This window comes from Vipera ursinii (assembly GCF_947247035.1).
Source record: "Vipera ursinii genome assembly, chromosome: 1".
NCBI lineage: Eukaryota > Metazoa > Chordata > Lepidosauria > Squamata > Viperidae > Vipera > Vipera ursinii.
Genome location: NC_139512.1, coordinates 285,280,866 through 285,304,751, shown reverse-complemented (window position 1 = coordinate 285,304,751; position 23,886 = coordinate 285,280,866). Strand labels below are relative to the sequence as shown.

The window sequence follows — 23,886 nt, the reverse complement described above, 5'->3', positions numbered from 1 at the left end:
CTTCAACAAAATTTTCTTTCTTTGCCCATTATGATTGCATGGTTAAGCATCTATACACCCTTCAAGTATTGATCAAACTCTGAAATTATTTTTTAATCTGTTATCAAGTGTCACAGGCGTCACAAGCAGAGCTATTTGCATTATTCTAATTTCTTCAGTCAGTTGTTGGCACGTTTGCAGAAGGAATTTCAGCTCACTCATATTGCCCTTCTAGAGTTAACAAATTGGAATGAGATTTTCCCTGAATCTGTGGGGAGCCCCCAGCTAATGTAGTCAGACTCTGAAGCCTCTTGTTTTTTTTTCATAGATTTGGGGGTGTCTGGGTAGGTGAATGTAAAAAGTCAAGATGGCAGCTTTGATCTCATGGTTGTATCTTGACTTTTCTTTATGACCCCTGCAGATACTCCAAATTGTTATGAATCATATAATTTTGAATAAATTCTACTCTTTTTATCTCTTTTTACTCTTTTTATCTTTATGTCTACAGTGAAATCCATTTCAGCTCCTCTAGTACAACTACCTCAGAGATCCAAGAAGCATCTTCTGGAGATCATGGGCGAAGGGCACGGCAACAGCAGTTCTTATTGATGCTGGCACGAGGAGCTCTTTCTGAAACTCACCGGGTACCATGTAACATTTCAGTACCTATACATTTTTTTAAAAAACACTTTGTGAATATCTTCCAGTCTAGCTATATAAACTTGCATCTTTCAGATGAGGTTGGTGTAAGCTTGTTATAGCATACAAATGGGAGAATAGCTAATGTTCCACTAAGCATCAGCTATTATACCAAATGTTATGCTGATAAAATGGGATTTTAATTTTGATTTGATGGATTTTTTTTAAAGGAGCAAAAGAGTTAAAAAACCCCAACTTTGTTCTGAGAAATTTTATCTCAGTACGTATGTATGTATGCTTTCCCCAGTATTTTCAAATCTAATGCCATTTATGTTCAAATTGTAGGCAAGACTTAAACATCACACAAAGAGCAATCTTGGGGGACTTTAGCTTGTTTTGTTCTAATGTATTTCAAGTGATCAAGTAATAATCTTACAAGGGCAGTGAAAAGATCCTAGTATGTGCCATGTGCAAAAAATTAGGCAGGACTGAAGTTAATCAAGTTTACCAAAAAAAAGTTAACCTGTAAAAAAATATTGACTATGATCATTGTTTGATTATATCCACTGAAAAAGGAATAACTATCAAATTATATCAAAACCCTATTGTTATTGAAAGCAGTGCTATGAAAATGATATACAATTCTTTTATTTTTAATTTAATGTTGACAGCATTTTAGTGAAGACCTTGAGGATTCTTCATGCTCATCAGCTCAAAGAAAAATTAATAGACAGTTTTACAAATTTATTGTATTTCCTGGCAAATGGATAAAAATCTGGTATGATCGACTCACCTTGCTGACATTGCTGGACAGGTAAGTTTCACACTGAGACATAACATTCATTGAAAGGTTGAACTTGTACTATTAATACATACAGTGTTAGCATGTTTCTTGTGGTTTTTTATATTTTTAAATCTCTTTTCTTGATGGGCATTAATCAGTACGAATTTCAGATTTGTAAATGTGTGTGTTTGATACACATGCTTAATACCAAAGTGAAAACTAATAGCTGTCCTCCTTCAAATAATGCATAAAGTGTGACAACAACCTTTTCTTACATTTGGACCTGCCCTACATGTAAGCAAAAACAAGGATGTATGTGAATCTTAAGGCAAATGGAAGACCTAAGTGGGGGTCCTAACCTGCAGCAATCTTGATGGTGAAGTATTCTTCTTTTCAATCTCCTCCAGTAGATGTTTTTCTCTTCAATGAAGATCAAAGAACAGGAAAGGAGAAGAAAATGTCTGCAGTGTTTCTCAACCCTGGCAACTTAAAGATGGATGGACTTCAACTCCCAGAATTCCCTAGCCAGCATAGTACAAATCTATAGCTGGCTGGGGAATTCTGGGAGTTGAAATCCACCCATCTTCTAGTTGTCGAGGTTGAGAAACATTGTTCTAAGGAAAGAAGCTGCAGGTTACTGACTTAATAGTCAAGGAAGGATTTGCATTCCCTATTTTACACGTGATGGGACAGATCAGATTAAACAAAAAGATCTGCTTCTGTCTTATATTGTTCAAAGCTTGACCTAGTCAGAGCTCTACTTATCCTTTATTGATCTATAATCCAACCTTTAAAAGAGTCTTGCCTGAAAGAATTTGCATTGATATGAAGATGCAGGTTTGTGAATCTTAATCTTTGTCCATGCGTTTCTATATGCATTTCTATATTTTCTACACAACAATGCAAATAAAAAGGCGGATCTGCTAAATTACATGTTGGATATTAGATGATGCATTTTAGTGGCTCTCTTGTGGGTATTTGCATTCTGTCTGTAACCTTAGGACCTAATTCCTGATAGTTCTCTAACATTAGGAGAGTAAGTGTCAGAATCCATTTATATCATATTCATAAATGGAATGTTTCAAACATTATCCCATGGATTCTGTCATCTCCCGAAGAGAAGAGGATAGATGTGTATTGAACCGGCAATAGGCATTTCAAAGGAAAGGAGAAGCCTTTTGAACTGGGGAAACAAAAGGGGGGGGGCTAGCATCTGGTTTTTGTCAGCAATAAACAAAAGGGTCCTAACTTCCTCTTTCCCACGAGATGGATGATACGAGAGGAAGGATGGGGGGGACTGACCAAATGGGGATTAAGGGGGGTTAAACCGGGAACTCTTTAAAAAGGGTTTACATCGTGGAAATATTAAGCCCTGTCTCATTTCCTACAACCGAGCATGTCATAGTAAAGATTTCTTTTGGACTAAAACCCTGACTCCAAGAGTTTTTGTCTTCCTAAGACGTGGTTCGGGGTGGGTCCTGACATTAGACAGGGCTTGCAACGAAAATCAACCCGGGAAGAAGAACCTTACCGGGGGATTTTGCAAATAAATATGATGTCTGACGATGAAGCAAGAAGGGAAGAAAGCCCCACGGAGAAGGAGCCTTCCCCCCAGCCGAACTCCCAGAAACATTGGGAAGCTGAGGCATCATATTCCTCCTGGGAGGAAACGGAGCAGCACGAACAAAAACCCAGGTGGTCGATGGGCGTTGGAAGGAAAAGTGAGTGGAAAAAGGCTTCGAGAGAAGCGACCCTGAGACGGAGCGACCACCAACCGGAATGGAAACAAGAGATGGAGAACTCCCTGCACGCCAGTGAGGAAGAGCGGATTCTGGAAAAAGCTATTGACTTGATGAAAACAACCCTGAGCTCACTAAGGGAGGAGAGAGCTGGAAACCACAACACCTGGGGTCGCAACTGGAGGGGTAACGGAAGGGACCCAACACCTGAAACCCCAGGGCTGTCCAATGGAACAGGAGCCGCTGACTCAGCGGTACCCACCCCCCCAGACCCACAGATGGGGATCGAGATGAGGAGCGATACACTCCGCGGCGCAGACAACGATCCAGCCAAAGATTCCCACCCCTGGAAGCAAAATTCAAGGGGGAGCCATCACGACTGGGATTTTTCCTAACCCAAGTCCTCAGCTACATGGAAGAGTACGGACGGGACATCCCCAGTGACAAAACACGCATCCGAATTGTGCAATCTGCCCTGGACGGGACGGCCGCAGACTGGGTGGTAAACCTGCATGACTCCAACGCCCCAGAACTCAACGACTTCAACCGATTCATGTCATCCTTGAGGCGACGATTTGAGGACCCTTTGGCTGACCGGAAGGCCCGGGAGAGAATCAAGACGGTGAGGCAGGGCAGGAGAACAGTGGCCGAATATACCCAAGAATTCCGAGCCATCGCCAGCAAGCTGAACTGGCCAGAAGACATCCTCCTCAGCCATTTCAAAGACGGTCTAAACTACGACCTGTATGACGCTTGCCTGCCTCGGGGAGACCCCTACCATCTCGATGACTGGTATGTCCTGGCAGAGGAAGTGGAAATAGACCTATTGAAAAGACAACGCAGAGGAAAACCATGGGGCCGCCCGCCACTCGAGCAAACACGTGAGGGGGAAAACCCACCGGCCACGGCTAAAAAATCAAAGGGATGTTTCAATTGCGGGAGAGAGGGCCACCGTGCTGCAGAATGTCGTTCGAAAGCCCCTCCACGCAAAACAGAGGCACCATCTTCCAAAAAGTTGGGGAAGTCTCAAGGCAACCCAAAAGAATCTTCCATGAAGGGGACAGAGGCTGTAGAGTCCACAATTTCTGCCAAAACCTGGGATTGGACTCCGGCCTACACTGCAGGGGCGCTGGACACCTCGGAAGACAGCTCAGAGGGAGAACCTTTGGTAAGTGGACCTCTTCCACCCATACTTAAGACAGTAACTATATTAGCTTCCTCTGCACCAAAAGCAAATGAAATAAAAGCTTTGATAGACTCTGGCTGCATCCGCTGCCTCATCAGCCCAACACTGGTGGAGGAACTGAGCATCCCAGTGAGGAGGCTAAAACAACCAATCTCCTTCAGTCAATTAGACGGGTCTATAGCAGGGGGGGGACCAGCTACCCTAGCCACTCTACCACTCCACATGTCCCTGGGGTCCCATGAGGAAGACATAACATTTATAGTGGCCCCAGGCATGGCATGCCCAATGATTTTAGGACTGGAATGGCTGAAGAAATGGAACCCCGGGATAAACTGGAGGACTGCAGAACTCAACTTCCCAAAAGGGGAACAGAAAAACGTAAAACCCCCAAACACCCCCCCAACCCAGAGGGAGGAAAAAGCAGCAGTGGGGGAAGAGAAGGGGCTAACAGAGATACCGGAGGAATACAGGGACCTGGCTGAGGTTTTCAGTGAGGAAAGAGCAGATGAGCTCCCCCCCCACCGCCCCACAGACTGCACCATAGAATTCAAACCTGGGGCAAAACTCCCAAAACCCAGGATGTATGCCATGAGCCCAAGGGAAATGGCAGAAATGGAAAGATTCATAAAGAAAAACTTAGAAAGAGGATTTATTGAGCCCGCCAAACCCAAAGTAGCCGCCCCGGTTCTGTTCAGGGAGAAGAAGGATGGTTCCTTTCGTTTGGTTGTAGATTACCGGAACCTAAATACAATTAGTGAATGTAATCTATACCCCCTTCCCCTAATGAAGGATATGCTATCCCACCTATCGAAAGGAAAGATTTTTACCAAACTAGACCTGAGGGAAGCATACTACCGTATTAGGATTAAGGAAGGAGACGAATGGAAAACTGCATTCAACTGCCCAATGGGGTGCTATCAATTCAAAGTATTGCCATTTGGACTGCAAGGGGCCCCCGCAGTCTTTATGCAATTAATTAATGACGTACTGAGAGAGCACCTATATAAGGGGGTCCTGGTTTACCTCGATGACATCCTTATCTTCACAGAAACCAAAGAGGAACATATCAGACTAGTCAGAGCAGTCCTGAAGAAATTGCGAGCTGCCCATTTATATGCTAAATTATCGAAGTGTGAATTTCATAAGGAAAAAATCGACTACCTGGGATATCGCATATCCCCAGAGGGCATCGAAATGGACCCAGAGAAGGTCAGGGCAGTACTAGAGTGGGCACCCCCCCGCACACGGAAGCAATTGCAAAGTTTCCTGGGGTTTGCAAATTTCTACCGCCAATTCATCCCTGCATTTGGCCAAATAGCCATGCCCCTCACAAATTTGCTGAAAACGAAGGGGGGGTCACCCGTGAAACCCAGCCAGCCTCTGAAATGGTCAATGGAATGTCAAGCAGCATTTGAGAGGCTAAAGAGACTCTTTTCTGCGGAACCTGTACTTAAACACCCAGATCCCAACAAACCTTTTGTAATACAGGCAGATGCGAGCGACGTAGCAGTCGGAGCCGTATTACTACAAGAAAATGATGAGGGGGCGTTGCAACCTTGCGCATATACATCCAGGAAACTTACAGAAACTGAACAACGATGGCCAATATGGGAGAAGGAAGCATTCTCATTAAGGTGGTCATTATTAACTTGGCGTCAATTTTTGGAAGGAAATAAAATACCTTTCCAAGTCTGGACTGACCACAAAAATTTAGAAGCACTAAAAACGCCCAGGAAGCTCACTCCTAAGCAAGCCCGCTGGTCCCAACACTTTCACCGATTCAATTTCACTCTCAAACACTTACCGGGGGGAAAGAACTTCCTGGCAGATGCATTATCCCGCATGCCCCAATATAACAGCACAAGAGTTACTGACTTTAAACCACTTGTACCGGAACAACAACTGGCAGCACCAGTCACCACCAGGGCACAAGAAAAAATGAAACCAAAGGTAGATAGCCAAACTGGAATAGAATTCAGGAAATCTTTGGAAAGTGATGAATGGTTCCAGAAAAATAAACATGTGTGCACAATTAAAGATGGACTGCCGTGGGTGGGGGAGAAGCTATATATACCTGCCACACAGAGAATCAATTTCATGCAACTGTGCCATGATACAAAATCAGCAGGACACTTTGGCTTTGTAAAAACCTTACACTTAACTAAAAGGCAATTTTGGTGGCCATCTATGAAAAAGGACATAGAAAGCTATGTGGGTAGCTGTCAAATTTGCGCAATGGCCAAGAGGTTACAAGGGAAATCGCCAGGACTGTTACAACCAGTGGCGAATCCCTCAGCCCCATGGAAAGAAATAGCCATGGATTTTATTGTGGAACTACCAGAAAGCAACGGAAACACCGTTATCTGGACTGTTACTGATCTGTTCTCTAAGCAAGTCCATTTCATACCTTGCCCAAAAATTCCTACTGCAAAAACATTAGCAAAACTTTTTGTACAACATATTTACAGATTGCATGGAGCACCACTACGCATCATATCTGACAGAGGGGTGCAATTTACCTCAGCATTCTGGAAGGAATTTTTATCTCTGTTAGGAACCACCCAAGGACTGACATCTAGTCATCACCCTCAGGGTAATGGGAAAGCAGAAAAGGCTAACTCTGTACTTGAACAATATTTAAGATGTTATGTACATTTTCAGCAGAACAATTGGACAGACCTGCTGCCTTTCGCAGAAGTGGCATATAACAACGCAGTTCACTCCAGCACAGGTTACACTCCTTTTCAAGTAGCCACAGGCCAGAGCTTCAACCCCATACCTGATCTAACTCCAAAAGAACCGGTAATTCCAGAACTAAAGGAATGGATTGCTCAGTTACAATACACCTGGCCTATTGTCAGAAAAGCATTAACAGAGGCTAGATTAGCACACAAGACACAGGCAGACAAGAAAAGATCTGATCCCACACCGTTCAAGGTGGGAGAGATGGTATATCTGTCTACAAAATACCTTAAGTCTCTCCAACCCTGTAAAAAACTAGGACCAAAATACATTGGACCTTTTCCAATTAAAAGAATCATAAACCCAGTAACAGTTGAATTAGAACTACCTAAAAATCTTAGACGAATACACCCAATCTTTCACTGCAGTCTAATAAAGAGAGAACAACAATCTCCCCTACGAACAAAAATTCCACCACCACCACCTCCCATCATGGTGGAAGGAGAACAACATTTCGAGGTGAAGGAAATTCTGGATTCCAGGAGACATCATGGAACAACTCAATATCTAGTGGCTTGGAAACACCTCCCCTCCTCAGAAAATGAATGGGTCAGCAAACACCACGTTAAAGCACCAAAGCTGCTTAAGAGATTTCATACAGAATATCCAAACAAACCGAGTTAACATTTACACATGTTATTTTTTCTTCTCTTTTCTTTTCTCCCCCTACAGATGGACACATCTTTCTTCTAAGGAGAGCGGACTGTCAGAATCCATTTATATCATATTCATAAATGGAATGTTTCAAACATTATCCCATGGATTCTGTCATCTCCCGAAGAGAAGAGGATAGATGTGTATTGAACCGGCAATAGGCATTTCAAAGGAAAGGAGAAGCCTTTTGAACTGGGGAAACAAAAGGGGGGGGGCTAGCATCTGGTTTTTGTCAGCAATAAACAAAAGGGTCCTAACTTCCTCTTTCCCACGAGATGGATGATACGAGAGGAAGGATGGGGGGGACTGACCAAATGGGGATTAAGGGGGGTTAAACCGGGAACTCTTTAAAAAGGGTTTACATCGTGGAAATATTAAGCCCTGTCTCATTTCCTACAACCGAGCATGTCATAGTAAAGATTTCTTTTGGACTAAAACCCTGACTCCAAGAGTTTTTGTCTTCCTAAGACGTGGTTCGGGGTGGGTCCTGACAGTAAGAGTATTTTCAGTGGCTGCATATAAATTAGGTCTCCTGAACCTTGAAGAGCAGTTATCAACAAACCGCATTGTTGTTTTTCTGGTTATTAACCTGTTATTAATCCAGGTTTTATTTATTTATTGCACTGATTTACAACCATTTGTATGCCACCGATTGTCAAGAGTCTAAACACTTAAATGTATATATAGATTAAAATTTTGGTTTTAAATGTTGACCCCCTTGTATTGCTTTATATCATTTTTGCAAAATTGCACTTTTAAAATGTTTAAGTTTACTTACTGGTTTTGTAACAGAAAATTTTTCAGTAAATACATTTATTAAGTAGTCTGTTTCAGTGATACATTTCCTGATCTCTGCAAAGAAAATAATTAAGCTAATTAATTTTTGCTAGTTGCTTTGATTTGGCAATCTTTTGCTTGTGCAAAGATATTTTTCTAAACCAGTAAGGCTGTACAGAGAATGCCATGCACAGAGAGACCAGGTAAAGTTGACTCCATGGGGCCTTCATAGAGATATCTTGAGAAAGTGAAGTACATTTATGACAAATTGATCTGGGCTCAATTTATAAGCCTCTATAGAAATGGTAGATTTATGGTTATATTCTGCTCTTGAAAATATATTGGTGTGTTATTTTTACAGGACAGAAGATGTCAAGGAGAATGTTTTGGCAGTTCTTCTAGTAATCCTTGTTTCTTTTCTTGGCTTTCTAATCATGAACCAAGGTTTTTGTAAAGACATTTGGGTGCTCCTGTTCTGTCTTATTATGGCAAGCTGTCAATACTCTCTTCTAAAGGTAATGTATTCTTTTATACATGTGTTTTATATTGTCTAAATGTATTGTTCTTATTATGTATTTTATTTTTGCTTTTACTGTAAACTACTTAGAGATGTATTGGCACAGGAAGCTGTACATAGATAGACAGAAAGACAGTCAGATAGGTAGATAGGTAGATAGGTAGATAGATAGATAGATAGATAGATAGATAGATAGATAGATAGATAGATAGATAGATAGATGGATGGATGGATGGATGGATGGATGGATGGATGGATGGATGAGAAATCCATTATTTCTATTTTGGATTCTGTGATAACAAATCCAGTGGCTAATACAATGAATCTTGTTTTGTCTTTAGAGTGTTCAGCCTGATCCTGCCTCACCTATACATGTAAGTTTCAGTTACCACATATATGCTTTTATTGTTGGTGCTCCTTCTTGGTCAGTTGGTGTGGTAAATTGATGAAAGTTAAAATAAATCTATCTTTCCAGGATGTTATTTCGTTTTTCCAACTAGGAACCTAACACTTTATTATTAAAAATTAATCTGCTCGAATACATTGCTGCCACAAGTAAAACAGCAGAGCTGTGCATAGCATTTTAATGAGTTCTCTCCTTGCACAGCCTGTTGGTGTGAGTGAAACAATGAGGCAGCCGGGTCTTTGGCCTGGTGGCTTCAGTTACTTTCTCAGATCATCACCACATACATCACACACTACCACACACTTTTGCTGCCCATTACACAGGTTTCTAGAAATGTAAAAAGTCATTGTTGCACTGTTAATGTACTGTGGTAAAAATAATTATGTGATGTTAGTGGCCTTTAATTTAAATATTTATTCCATGTTAGTTGATTTATCTAATTTATACATTATATGGCTTATAAAATTATATAAATTATATATAATATAATTTAAAATGTGTAACAATGTATATATAAATTTTATATGTCATTGCACGCCAAAATGAGTAGACACAAAGAAAGTGCCGTCACTCTGCTAAACAACTAATTCCCACAACACTATCTTATGCCCTAGGATATCAAACCATGCGATAGGGCTGTATTACTATTATCATTCTCATCTTTCTTATTACCTATTCCTTTAGCATCTTATGACTATCATTTTGTCGTATGTATGTTATGATTTATGTTGATTGCTTTTATTTAGTATCTTATGACTATCACCAAGTGTTGTATCTTATGATTTATGTTGATTGTATTTTATGATTATGATCATGATTTATCACTTGTTGCTTGTATGTACACTGAGAGCTTATGCACCAGAGTCAAATTCCTTGTATGTCCAATCAGACTTGGCCAGTGGTGGGATTCAGCCGGTTCACATCGGTTCGGTAGAACCAGTAGCTAAATTTTATTGAGTTTGGAGGACCGGCTGAACCCATGCTGCTTCTGGAAGTCTGTTCTAGGCCTTGGAGGCTTGGAGGAGGCTTCCCAGGCCTAGAACAGCCCACAGGAAGTGCTTGGATGCCACTTCTGGAAGTCCATTCTAGGCCTCGGAGGTCCAGGCCTGCATCCATGCAGAGAACTGGATGCTCAGGTATTTGAATCCCACCACTGGACTTGGCCAATAAAGAATTCTATTCTATTGTATATACATGTATGTAATCTTAAAAGAATTACCCCAGCCTAACCTAACGTGGTGGCTCAGTGTGTTAGGATGCTGAGCTTGTCGATCAGAAGGTCGGCAGTTTGGCGGGTCAAATCCCGAGTGCCGCGTAACAGATTGAGCGCCTGTTACTCGTCCCAGCTTCTGCCAACCTAGCAGTTCGAAAGCACGTAAAAATGCAAGTAGAAAAATAGGGACCACTACGGTGGGAAGGTAACAGCGTTACCTTCTAGTCATGCCGGCCACATGACCACGGAGACGTCCTCGGACAAGCGCTGGCTCTTCGGCTTTGAAACGGAGATGAGCACCAGCCCCTAGAGTCAGAAACAACTAGCACGCATGTGTGGGGGAACCTTTACCTTTACCTTTAACCCATTTTATATTTAATACAGAAATTGTTAGAGGACTGTAGCTTTAAATCTTACCTACATTTTAATTACTTTTCCCCACCTCATCTTTTAGACATTAATGATTTACTGATGTTTTAATTGGTCAGGTCGCTTGTAGTGATCATGTGCCACAATCTCATGTCTCCCAAAATACAGAGATTCTGGAATACTTCTCTCTGAATCCTCAGGTTTATAAATATAATATTTTGTGATTATTAAAGTATGAATCTGTTTTATATTGAATCAGACCACAGAGTGCTGGAGGACTTAATCTGCATATGCCTGTCTATTAAATCATGTCTTTTCTCATCCTTTACCAAAAGCATAATGCAGTATTGCATTCATTAGCAATACTGCAAAATTTGAATCCACAGGAAGATACAGGTTTAGGCCTCAGTCCTAGTGAGGCTTCATAATCCTGATAATTATGATATAATTTATGCCATGGTATGAATTTTGCTGTTTTATTTTTGATGCAAAAATATTTGCATTGTTTTTCTATTTCTGATTATTTTATGTTTCTCTATAATTTATTATTTACGTCTTGCTTTTTAGCTCACAGTATGTTCTTAGGCTAGTTTGCTTCAACAAAAGCATAATACTTTTAAAATTGGATCAGTTCCATAATGAACAGTGACAGCCTATAAGCAGAAATAGATTTCAATGGAAGATATATTGGGAGCTATAATTTCCCAGGGCAGGAATATTGAAAATGTCAAAAACCAATTACTAGCTCACAAAACACAAGAATTATAATACAAAATTTCTGTTCAACTGTGGAAAAGACAGGAAAAAAGTTTAAGCCTGAAAGGCTTTAGTATATGAGCAGTAATCTTAATTGTTAGAAGGCAATAAATGATTTAAAATAATTCCAGTCCTGGGGTACAGTGAGGATCTCATGGTAGGCATGCCATGCCATGCCATGCCAAATTTCAGCCAAGTTTGAACCAGCTAAGAAGGGAGTCTGGCTCTTGGTTACCAAGATCAGCCTTCCCCTAATATTTTCTAAGAGAAAATGGGTTTGACTAGTGGTCTCTTGAAATCCAAACAGATTGGACTATCATGCCTTATTTGAAAGGTTGCTCTCTAAAATTTAATTTGTACTTCATTCTACTTCAGTTCTAGCCTAAAGTCTGTACATATGTCATCTGTTTTATTTTACATTTTTATTAAAGTAGGCATGACAGGTGTTTTACTGAATTCAATATTTCACAGAATTTCATTAGAGTGATCAGTATGAAGATTAAAGCTGCTATGTAAACATCTAAAATTCTCTGAGGTTCACAGCTGCTGAGCATCATGCCAAAAATCCATTAAAATGGAAGGACAGGAAAAAGAAGGCTAAATATTTAAACCCCTAGTGGGGTATAAAAGGTATTGAAATCTTCTCACTGGTAACAGGCAATGAACTGTGGTGGGTCAACAGTAAAAATTCTAATCTAGACCAAACATTTGTGAATCTTCTGTTGAGCTGAACTGAGGAACTAATTAAGCTATGCAGAGTTAACAGGTCTATAATTCACAACTGAATCATGGTCAGGGAATTTTGACAAGGGTAACCTGATGCTAATGCAAAAAAAACACAATTGCAAGGAAGTGATTTTCTTCACCTTTAAGGCCTTAAGCATTCAAGTCTAATGAGCAAGGCTTTCAGGTAATAGAGGAACTATATTTAATTTGTTTTGTTTGTTTGTTTTTAATTTTTTTTATTTTAATTCCATTTATATCCCGCCCTTCTCCAAAGACTCAGGGCGGCTTACAAGCTTAGCAGTAGCCTTCATTCTATGTATATGCCTGCTTATTGGGGTTTTCAAACACACCTCAAGCGGCATTATTACAAAGTCAGCTTATTGCCCCCAACAATCTGGGTCCTCATTTTACCTACCTCGGAAGGATGGAAGGCTGAGTCAACCTTGAGCCTGGTGGGATGCGAACCTGCACTAATTGCAGGCAGCTGGTGTTACTTAAGGAGGCATTAGCCCACTGCTCCACCAAGGCAGATCTCCCGAATGTTGCAAAATAGAGTTAATGTGCAACTATTTCATAGTACAAATAGATTTTCATAGTCTCAGACATCAGATGCTCCAGGGACAAAAATTCACACCATAGTATTTTCCCTTATTGGCCTTTTGAACTAGGTCATTTCCACCACTTCCCTCGAGCAGCCAACATTTTCTGACATTACTAGGCTATTTAAAAATTGCTGCTAAGAATAATGTCATAAGAATCTCCAGATTATTTTTTTATCACTACATACGTGATTCTTAGCAGTTAAGATGCAGCTTCTCTAGCAGATCTTGGGCCATGGGGTTTTATGAACCCACTAATAAATGACGATTATTTTAATGTTTGTATTTCCTGGCTGGTTGCTTGCTATTTGATTCTTCTACTTCTGTACTGTGTCTTGAATCACTTGATGATTGAACAACCTTACAAATCCAATAATATTAAAACTTAACAGTGAATCAGTGTTCTACTATAACCTGCATTGTAGAGATGGCTATCAAAATCTTGATGTGGAGGGCTTATTTGGACTTTAAAATGAAATGAGTTTCTAATATCTATTTTGTGGGACATGTGATGTCTATGTAAGCACTGAAACTTCCTGGTTTGTGCAGTGTTAGTTATGCATTTGAAATAATTTTATGTTAATATGAAATATTTTTTTCTGTTAACTTGCTTTTCTAGGGCCACAACCAGGTGATAATATACAGCCGGCCTATATATTTTAGCATATTGTGTGGCCTTATTCTGTTGCTAGATGCAGGATCTAAAACCAGAAATTCCTTCATTTATACTGTTTATAACCTGAAGATATCACCTGAATCATTTCAGGTAATCAGGGACCATGTAATAGGTGAGTTACTTGTACAAAAATACAAACAGTTCTCCAAATATTTTTATTTTGCTAAGTACCCATTCTTCTCTTTCAACCTGCAAATATGGGGGGAGGGGGAGAAGAAAATGGGGGAAAATGTTGTAATAATAACTAATGATTTCTTGGTGCATGATTATGAAGTTTCTGGAGTAGCTATCTGAAATCTGTTATTTAAGATAATTAGCAGACATTTCTGCATCACAAAATTTCCTGATACCAGTTTCCAAGGTTAAACCCACAAATTGCAGGATATAAAAAATAACCTTGTTGCCAGGTATGTTTGGCAAAACCTTTTATATTTCTGTACCACTTTGGAAGGTAGATCTGAACATAGCACAAAGGTCTTTACCTCACATGCCAAGTCTGTTGTAATTCAAGCTGCTTGTAATATTTTATCTCAATCAGATCAAGAGCAACAAGATTAAGAGATTGTGAGGATCTCTGTCTAGAAGCTATGCAATAAGCTGCCACAGTCAATTAAGTTATTTGAAACAAAAGCATTGTGCTATTAAAGCTCCTTTATGCTCCAGAGAAATAAGTTCAAGAGAAGCAGAATTGTTTGTGGCCTGCCCAATCTTTGATACAGTTTATGATTATTATTTTTTTTGGTGAGTCACCAATTCTTTATTTGCTGTTATGTCTCGAGCGGTTAAAATTTCATACCTGCTTCAAGGTTAGATTCCTGTTCTTTTAATTTCTTAATTCTGTGTTTTATCAACTGCTTTGGCTTATTCTGAAAGAGAATGATTTATTGCTTATAGGATGGCATGGATCCCAAAATTTCTAATATATCAAATGGTAAAATCAGATTGAATTTCCGGGGAAAGAAATGGAGGATCATTTTTCATTTGAGGCCTGAGTGGTGGGAAGAAAGAGCTGTCAGGGAAAGGGTGGGTGGGTGACACGATGCTCCCTGCATTATTATTTTTCAAAAATACAAGAAACATCGAGGAACATTTTCTGTGTACCAGCTGTCTTCAAGCACTTTCCATAATGTTTGTTTTTGCAACTATCGGTGAGGAGAGAAATGAACTACTTCTTCACACACCTCTGCTGTACCACAGATTTAATCCCTAAAGTTCATGGAGAAGGCTTTACCTCCCCTCCCTTCTTTCCACATGTGCACAGTTTGGGATGGAGAGAAAGTGAAATGTCTGTCACCTTGGCAATGTCCTTACCAGGAATTCCTTTTGACATAATTTTTGTTCCGTTTTTTCTCTTGACATTTTCCTCTTGACATTTTATTTAAGCATGTGACTAGGGGGGGCCTTCGCCCAGGTTTGCCTGGTGCGCCAGTTGCGGCCCTATCTAGACCGGGATGCCTTGCATACAGTCACTCATGCGCTCGTGACCTCTCGTTTGGACTACTGCAACGCTCTCTACATGGGGCTGCCCTTGAGGACCACTCGGAGGCTTCAGCTGGTGCAGAATGCAGCCGCGCGAGTAGTGTTGGGGGTCTCCCGATACTCCCATGTTACACCTCTGCTCCGCGAGCTGCATTGGCTGCCAGTTGCCCTCCGGGTGAGATTCAAGGTGCTGGTAATGACCTTTAAAGCCCTACATGGCATGGGTCTGGATTACCTACGGCAGCACCTGCTGCCGGCGTCAACCTCCCTCCGTCCAGTGCGCTCCTACAGAGTGGGCCTCCTCAGGGTGCCTCCGATCAGAGAATGTTGATTGGTGGCCCCCAGGGGGAGGGCGTTCTCTGTGGGCGCGCCAGACCTATGGAACCGCTTGCCGGTTGAGCTCCGGACGGCCCCCGACCTTCGCTCCTTCCAACGCGATCTAAAAACTTATTTATTTGTACAATCCGGCCTGGTCTGATGGGGTTGGGGTTTGGATTTGGTTTTAACATTGTTTTAATCATCATTTTATATTGGGCATAATTATTTAATTCTTTTTTAACTTTTGTATGTATATTTCAATATTTATTGCCCTATACACCGCCCTGAGTCCTTCGGGAGAAGGGCGGTATAAAAATTTAATAAATATAAACATATATATACCTATTTTTGAATTTATGGCTATAAATTGTTGTTGCCAGAATCAATGTCTGTCCGTCTGTTGCTCTAGCTGTCTAGCTATCATTAATATTCTGACACTCTCCTTGTACACTTGAGATTGTAACTCTTAGAATTTGTTTACTGTATGGAGTCCAAAATTTTGGGTGGGTGCCAAATTAAAAAGACTGGCACTAGCCTCTGCTTTGTTAACAATCAACTCTTTATTTTCAGGTCAAATTTGCTTTCCCCCCACTTTAAAAATAAATTTAATTTCTAATTCTAATGATTGGACAAATGGTTCCCTTGTTGCTGAGGAATGAGCTTTTGACACTAGCAGATGTATTTGAGCTATTTCCCATGGTTGCCTGGTAACATGCTGATTTAGTCAGCATACCTCTCCTTGCTTAGTGTTGGAAGAAATCTTCATGTGAACTGAATTCCAGAAAACATTGGGGTGGACCTACAGCACACCAGTGGAGCGTTGTTCCCTCGGAAATTAATGGGTTGTAAGCCAAGACTAACTCTTCTTCTTGAACTCTGGATCCAATCTTACAGCTTTCTGCTGTTGTTGCCCAAAACTAGGGCGGATGGATATTCCCCTGATGAAAAATATTTCATAGGATCTTGAGTTAATAAGTATGAATTTCTCTCCCATATTGAAGTTGTAATTTTCCTTTTATCTGACCCCCATCTCTCTGTTCTTTCCATTCAGAACCTCATTCTTGAGTGGAATGTGTTGATATCACCACTGAGAAATAAAGCAAAAAGGGTATCACTTATTTACTTTAGTTTTTCTCCCTAAATAGGCCCTGGGAAAAGATCAATGGGGAAAGACTTTGGAGTGCAATAACCACCTGTGATAAAAAGTTTGTGTAGCGCTTTGGTCCAATAAAGATTCTTGAAGGTAGCAGACTTAATCAAAGTCCGTTTTGACTCAGAACAGCAACACCTCAAGTTAAAAGACTTTGATTTAGTAGACTTAAGCTGCAGCAGGCAAAACGTGTCCACGCATGGTTTGTTTTTCTGCAGGTATAAAATCCTGTTTGCCATTTTTACATTTTAATAAAATTCCATTCATCACGTAGATGACTGTAGAATATGCAGAATATTTTACACATGTGGAGAAACTAATTCAAATTTAAGTCACAGATTATCCTATCTGTATAATAGGATATCTCTTCCCCCATTTACATAGAGATATTGATTTTTGGTATAGATAAATAATCATAAATGATGTTTGTGGAAAAAAAGGTGTAGAATTGAATCCCAGTATATAGGCAGGATTTGTCACTCGAGCCGATTTTCACACCAAAACATCTGTATTCTTCCTTTGTGAGGTACTTACCGGTAATATCTTCCATTATTTTTTTAAAAAAAATATATGTACTGTTTTATATTAAGAATGTTGAATCTCTCCAAAAATAAATAGCTTATATGGCTTTTTCTCCCTCAAAAGTTATTTGTGCTGTCCTAAGCCATACTTCAACATAGAAGGAACTGTTTACAGAACTGCTTAGCACTGTGACTGTGTGCTGGATAGCCCATACATAATAAAGCACAAAAATACACATACTATTTTGAAAACGGCAGTAATCACAAGCTGGATGGTGCTTTCTAATGTATTGGAATAAAAATATCATTCCAGCTTGTAACATATGGTTGTTTGTAGGCCAGATTATCAGAAACAGAACTATATTTTGCCCAAGAAATGGAACAAACAATCTGGGAGAACTTTGAAACACAAATTTGTACAGGCTCCCAATGGTCCTATCAACATAGCTCTCTGATTGCCTTTTCTTTCAGAAGAAGGAGCCTGACAGGAGCCATCTTTCTTCCACCAGATCATCTCTTGGCAATTTTAGTTACCACTGTTTCATCTTTTAGTAATATTAAACAGTTATGAATATATTAATCATATATTAATATATAACCGTGTAATAGAAGGGACATCAATTGCCTGTATAAATATATAAAGCATTCTTCTTGTATAAATTCTTTGGATCCAACCAAATCTCCTTTCTCTCCCTCCCTATCTTTGCTCCTTCTCTTTCCTTGTCTAATTTCAGGATTTTTATATTGCTTTCCTGTGATTTCTCTTCTTGGTCTTTTCCCACAAATCAACACATTCTGTATATATCTCCTTGAACAGATAGATATACTGGTGTTTGGTGGTTCTGGTAAGTACTATATATAGTTATATATAATATCCAGAACTGGTTGAATTTAGGTGAGAGTTTTGATAGTTGCGATTCTTTTTCACTTCAGACTGATAATCTGCCTCTGCTAAATTTTCTCTTGTCGACATTCTTATTCAAAGCATAACAATGGCCTTATCTTTCGCATTTGTTCACTTTTGCTGCTTGGGAAAAATGATCTGTACTACAGCAAACAGTTCTGTAGCAATACAATTGGATCCATGCTTCTTTTAGAAATTGATCACACGCAAAGTCTCACTAGTAGTTCATCTCTACTAAATGCATACAGTAAATCACCTTTTTAATTCTAGCATCGGTGAAATTTGGACCATGATGATGATGGTTGTCTCAGCCCAGGACCTTTTGCTCTCGTAGGAAGCTACATGACCCAAGAGTTGTGCTTTGACAGACTCATTGACATTGCAGTGTACCTCAGAATGCATGAGGCTCCATTGTCCTTCCAAAATGTACATTAACTATTGAAAACATATACACAGAATTAGAATTTAAAATAAGGAAAACTGCATTGCCCAGCAATGCTAGGGCTGGCAGATAGACTGCTTTCTAATGATCAAAAACATAAGGTAGGTGGTGGTCGCTGGGGTCGTTAAGCAAATTGGAACATAAAGAAGTGCAGCAGTTGGGCAATTGAGATATGGGAGCTAACTTCCAATAGCACATCCTTACTCTCAACCTGAAAATGACAAAATGTGCACGATAGTATCACACCTATAAATGCCACCCCTTTGTATTTGCATTGCAATATCATATTCAAGCTTATTCAAGGATGGAGCTTACATTGTGATGCATATTTCATTACTCCATCTCTTTCTTACCAAGTTTAAAATGTAATTTCAAATCAAAAACACCTGCAATTTAGGCCACTAATGTTTAGAATAAAATGTTCTGCTTTTAATATGATACTTTATTTCTCAAAATTCTTGCATTCAGCATTCAATTACATTGAGTAGGGGGATACCCTTACTGCCTGCTGATTTTTCTATAACATGTGGCAACTGTCAAGTTAGAGTTCCTTGAAGTTCATCAATTCCTCTGGCAACGTGTATTTTATTGGCTCTCAGTGCAAGTGTAGCATTTGTGGTTTGTTTAACTTGTGTTTTGAGACTGTTTTGGGTCCAGTAATTTATCTGATTGAATGATCAAATTTATTTTAACACATCCAGGCAAAAAGACCTTTCTGATTATAGGCAGGGGTCTTTTACCATTTTGATTTACCTTGTAGTAGTTACATCCAGATGCAAAGAAGTAAATGTCAGTTTCTGTATTTCAGCTGTTGCTGGACTGTACTCTTCACTGTACAGTATTTGTCGAAGCTTTATTGCTGTAATTGTCCTGTACGCATTCTGCTTCAATGCAGTTAAGGTAAGGAGGAGCAATTCTGATAGCAAAATAGGATATGATTGCTTGTGACTATGATATTGTTTTCTCCATTTTTTTCCATATCTAGAACCTGTATGACTATAATTCTAGTTTGCGTTATTTTTCCATCCTCATAAGGAAAGGCCTGCCCTGGAGAATGGGGAGGAAATGGATAGAAGGGCTTGTTGTGAACATTAGGTCTTGCGCATAATTTTAGCTGCGAATGAGAAATATTTTTTATTGTTTGCCATATAATGATGAATAGATATAGATAGATAGATAGATAGATAGATAGATAGATAGATAGATAGATAGATAGATAGATTTGGATGGATGGATGGATGGTCACCCAACTGCATAAGACTTTAGGTGGAGTACATATCAGTACTGTAATGATTAAAACAAGGAAAAAAAGTATGCAAATCCAGATAAAGCAATCCTTCAGACTGATAAAAATCTTATAAGAGGTGTAATCCAAAGCATGGAGGGGAAAGCCAAGTTTTCAAATATTCTTTATTTTATTTATTAATCAAATTTGAGTAGCTGCCCATCTCACCAAAATGGACTCCGGGTGGCTCAAAACCTTGAATAAAAACCACAAATATAAAAATGGCATATATAAATAATAGATAGTATTTTTAAAAAATGACTATACAAAGCCCCAGGTGAAGAGAGTATAAAAATGGCCACCTTAACAATGGAGCCATCTGATTATATCTCTGGTTCCCTGGGAACCCCAGACCTGATGACATAGCCAGGTTTTGAGGGCCTTCCAGAAGTGATGGAGATAATGTAATTGGATGTGGGGGGGGAGGCAGAGAGAATGTTCCATAAGGTGGGCACCACAGCAGAGAAAACACATATTCTGGGACCCACCAAATGTACATCCCTAGCTGATGGTATCCACAGCATGCTTTCTCTGCTCAGTCTAATAGGGGGGCTGAAATAAGTATTATCATCATCTTAAACATAATCAGTGTGGGAGCCATACAGATTGCTCTTTCTGCTGTGTATAAGCCAAGCTTTAGTTTCTTGTTAAGTTAGGGGAAAGGAAAATGAAAAGAGAGAAAAGCTGGGAATTTTTTTTAATGATATTACAGATGGGAGTATGTGAATTTAATGGAAACTCATTTATATAGTTGGTGTTCTCTGTGGGTTAATTGAACGTTCAAAGTCTCTTTGGTAAATGGTATTAAGGGCAATCCTTTTAAACATGTCCTGTCATTTGCACATCTTTCTGCAGGCTAATAAGCTAAATTACAGCAGGCAGGTGGTTTTGCAGATAAGCAATCTTGCTTATAGCCTGGGCTTCCTAGAGCTTTGAAATATACTTATAATGCTGCTACCCTGAAGTTAGAGAATGCGGTAAAAGATTTACAAGATATTTGCTGCAAATTACATACATCAACTGTAGACCTTCCATTTACACAGGAAAATTACATATAATTTGAATTTTTATTGCTTTTTCATTTTTGAAGATATTTGTAAGCAGGATAATTATTTGTTCCAAAATGATACTATGCATTTCATATCCTGACCCCACTGTAGTCTAATGTTGGCATTTACATATTCCTTTATAAAAGACGTCTACCTGATTTTTTTAAAAGCATGACCTTAAATATTGGATGGGTGAGTGGCTTGCAATTCAGGATTTACTTGTCATTAACTGATACTTGCTACCAGTTCAGACAGTGCTGAAGCTGCCTATATTCCATCCAAACACAAGAAAGAGCACAAATGTGTTTCTTTCCAGAGATGTATTTACATATGAGACCAGTATTTCTCAAACTTGGCCACTTTAAGATCTGTGGATTTCAATTCCCAGAGATCTTCAATGGCAAGCTTGTTGGGGAATTCTGGGAGTTGAAGTCCACAGATCTTAAAGTTTTCTAAGGTTGAGAAACACTAATCTAGGCCATTATATTGTCTTAGTATGCGAACACAACCCTTATGGTTTGTAAATCATGTTTTATGAATTAATGTGATTGGTAAACTCAACTGCTATGGGTTCTTTGGGGGCAGGAAGAGGAATGCCTGTGAAATATGGTCATTTCCGACAAAATAGGAAAGCTAACATTTTACCAGCATTTTTCCTTTTGGAGGGCTGTGGAACTTTCATTGTTCTTCAACCATAACAATCCCACTTTTAATACTTATACCAAAGTTCTATGTATTTTCTCCTTCGGAATGGCATTAAATTACTCCCCTGGATTTTAACAATTAGACTGTTGGATTTTGTTGAGTAGTCAGAGTGTTTCAAAATAAAAATGTTTTTTAGAAGGTGAAGACATCCTGAGGCTGTACATTGTCTATACTTGCTAAAATCTAACGCAGGTGTCACAGAAAAATGAAACTGTCCCTAAAGATAACTTTGGAAGACAGAATGATAGCATTTTTCATTCAAAATAACATTCATCTCCTTATGAAATGTAAACTCAAATAGCTTTAAAGCTGGCCAAGTAGCATTCTCTACTTCAAACCAAGCCGAAATGCTGCCCAGGAACGTGTTGTACTTTTAAATCACAGATAGGAGGTTTGGAGAGAGCTTACTTCTATATTGCTCATTTGTCGACTAATGAGATATTGATTGATGCTCAACTTTCTTAAATAATAGGTGGTAAATTGCTGAAAGAAGAAAGGAGAGAGGTTTTTTTTGTTGTTGCTGTTATTTTCTCCACCATTTTCTGTACAGCAACTCTGTTCCCGAACATCTTCCTAGCCAAATTCTCTCTTAGATTCAACCTATCAATTTTTATTTTGCACTTTCACATGTATTCAAGTATGTTTTTTGAAGAGCAAGGAAAAGTGCTTTTTCATTTAAAATTATATTTATGCAATTTAAAAAATAATGTAATTTAAATATATTTAGTTATTTAAACATAATGTATGTAATTTAAAAATGTACATGAGGAGGAAAAAAAGCCTCTCATGATTTTCCTTGCTTCTTTTACTTAATTGCCAGTTTTAAAGGTATTGTGGTTTGCATAATTAGATACCATGCCTGAAATATCACAACTTCAGTAGCCTGAAGAAATGTAATATCACTTATTTAATACATGAAGCAGCCATTTAATTATTGTGAATTCCAGCATGTTAACAATATTTAACTTATTCCTGTAGTAACTTTAAATACACAATGTAATTCCTTCCATCTCTGTCTCCTCTTTATCTATAGGAACCGTGGGATGCTCAACATATTCCTGCACTGTTTTCTGCCTTTTGTGGACTTTTAGTGGCACTTTCTTATCATCTGAGCAGGCATAGCAGCGATCCATCTGTCTTAGTGTAAGTCAGCACCAGTGCTTCTTCATCTCTGTTACCATGGCTTAAACTATAGAACTACATAATATTATTACTATACAAATTTATATGGTCGCCCATCGTAACTTTGGGCAGCTAATAAAACATACTTTTTTGAACAAGCTGGCCTGGCCTGATGAGGGGATTGGGGGGGGTTGTTATTTTTATTTTACTAGGTTTTATGGATGTATTTTAGTATGTGGGCATTTATTTAATCTATTTTTAACTTTTGTAGTTTGTATTTTTATTCTTGCCCTGTTCACCGCCCTGAGTCCTTCGGGAGAAGGGCGGTATAGAAATATTATTAAATAAATAAATAAATAAATAAACATAAATATAAAAGAAAAAGAAACATACATATAAAAAGGAAGATACATAGGACATGGAACATACATATACAAGGGAATATATATATTTTATTTATTTGTATCCTGCCTTTGTTATTTTTTACAAATAACTCAAGGTGGAGAACATATCCAACACACCTTCCTCCTCAGCTAAGCTGAGAGAGTGACTGGCTCAAGATCACTCAGCTGGCTTTCATGGCTAAGGCAGAACTAGAACTCACATTCTCCTGCTTTCTAGTCTGGCGCCTTAACCACTAAACCAAACTGCTTCTCTTATATACATACATACATACATACATACATACATACATACATACATACATACATACGGAAAAGGAAAAGTTAGCAGGGCTCAGGGCCATGTTAAACCTCAGGGAGAAAGCTGTTCTAGAGGGCAGAAGACATGTGACAGGAAAAGCCATAACTTGAAAGTTTCATAAGATGATACTCTTTGACAGAGTGGACCTGAAGCATGCCTAACCTGTGAATCTAATGGGATGGGCAGAAACTACCAGAGACTGGTATTCTCTTAAGTATCCTGACTCCATACTATGAACAGCTTTATTGAGGATATCCAGGATCTTGAATTGCAGCCAGAAACCTACTGGAAGCCACTGCTTATTGTGGTGTGCATTGCTTATGTAGCAGTGATGTTATATGAGTGTACTCTTGTGTACTCAAAACAGTTTATGCCATTACATTCTGGATCAGCTGGAGTTTCTGAATGCTCTTCTTGTGCTCAGGAAGTTCCTCAGACTGAGTGCCA

At 39.2% G+C, this 23,886-nt stretch overlaps 1 protein-coding gene across 1 annotated transcript in view; it reads left to right on the top strand.

The window, feature by feature from the left end:
* The window catches only part of PCNX2 (pecanex 2), a gene marked incomplete at both ends in the record, with an annotated part of 114,397 nt that overhangs the window by 19,337 nt on the left and 71,174 nt on the right, over positions 1–23,886 (top strand). The window contains 8 exons of the mRNA XM_083371500.1: positions 488–623; positions 1,290–1,432; positions 8,862–9,015; positions 9,359–9,391; positions 13,706–13,874; positions 17,965–18,075; positions 19,385–19,476; positions 22,649–22,758. Of these exons, the coding sequence (XP_083227626.1) occupies positions 488–623; positions 1,290–1,432; positions 8,862–9,015; positions 9,359–9,391; positions 13,706–13,874; positions 17,965–18,075; positions 19,385–19,476; positions 22,649–22,758 (948 nt within the window). The remainder of the gene's footprint in view (positions 1–487; positions 624–1,289; positions 1,433–8,861; positions 9,016–9,358; positions 9,392–13,705; positions 13,875–17,964; positions 18,076–19,384; positions 19,477–22,648; positions 22,759–23,886) is intronic.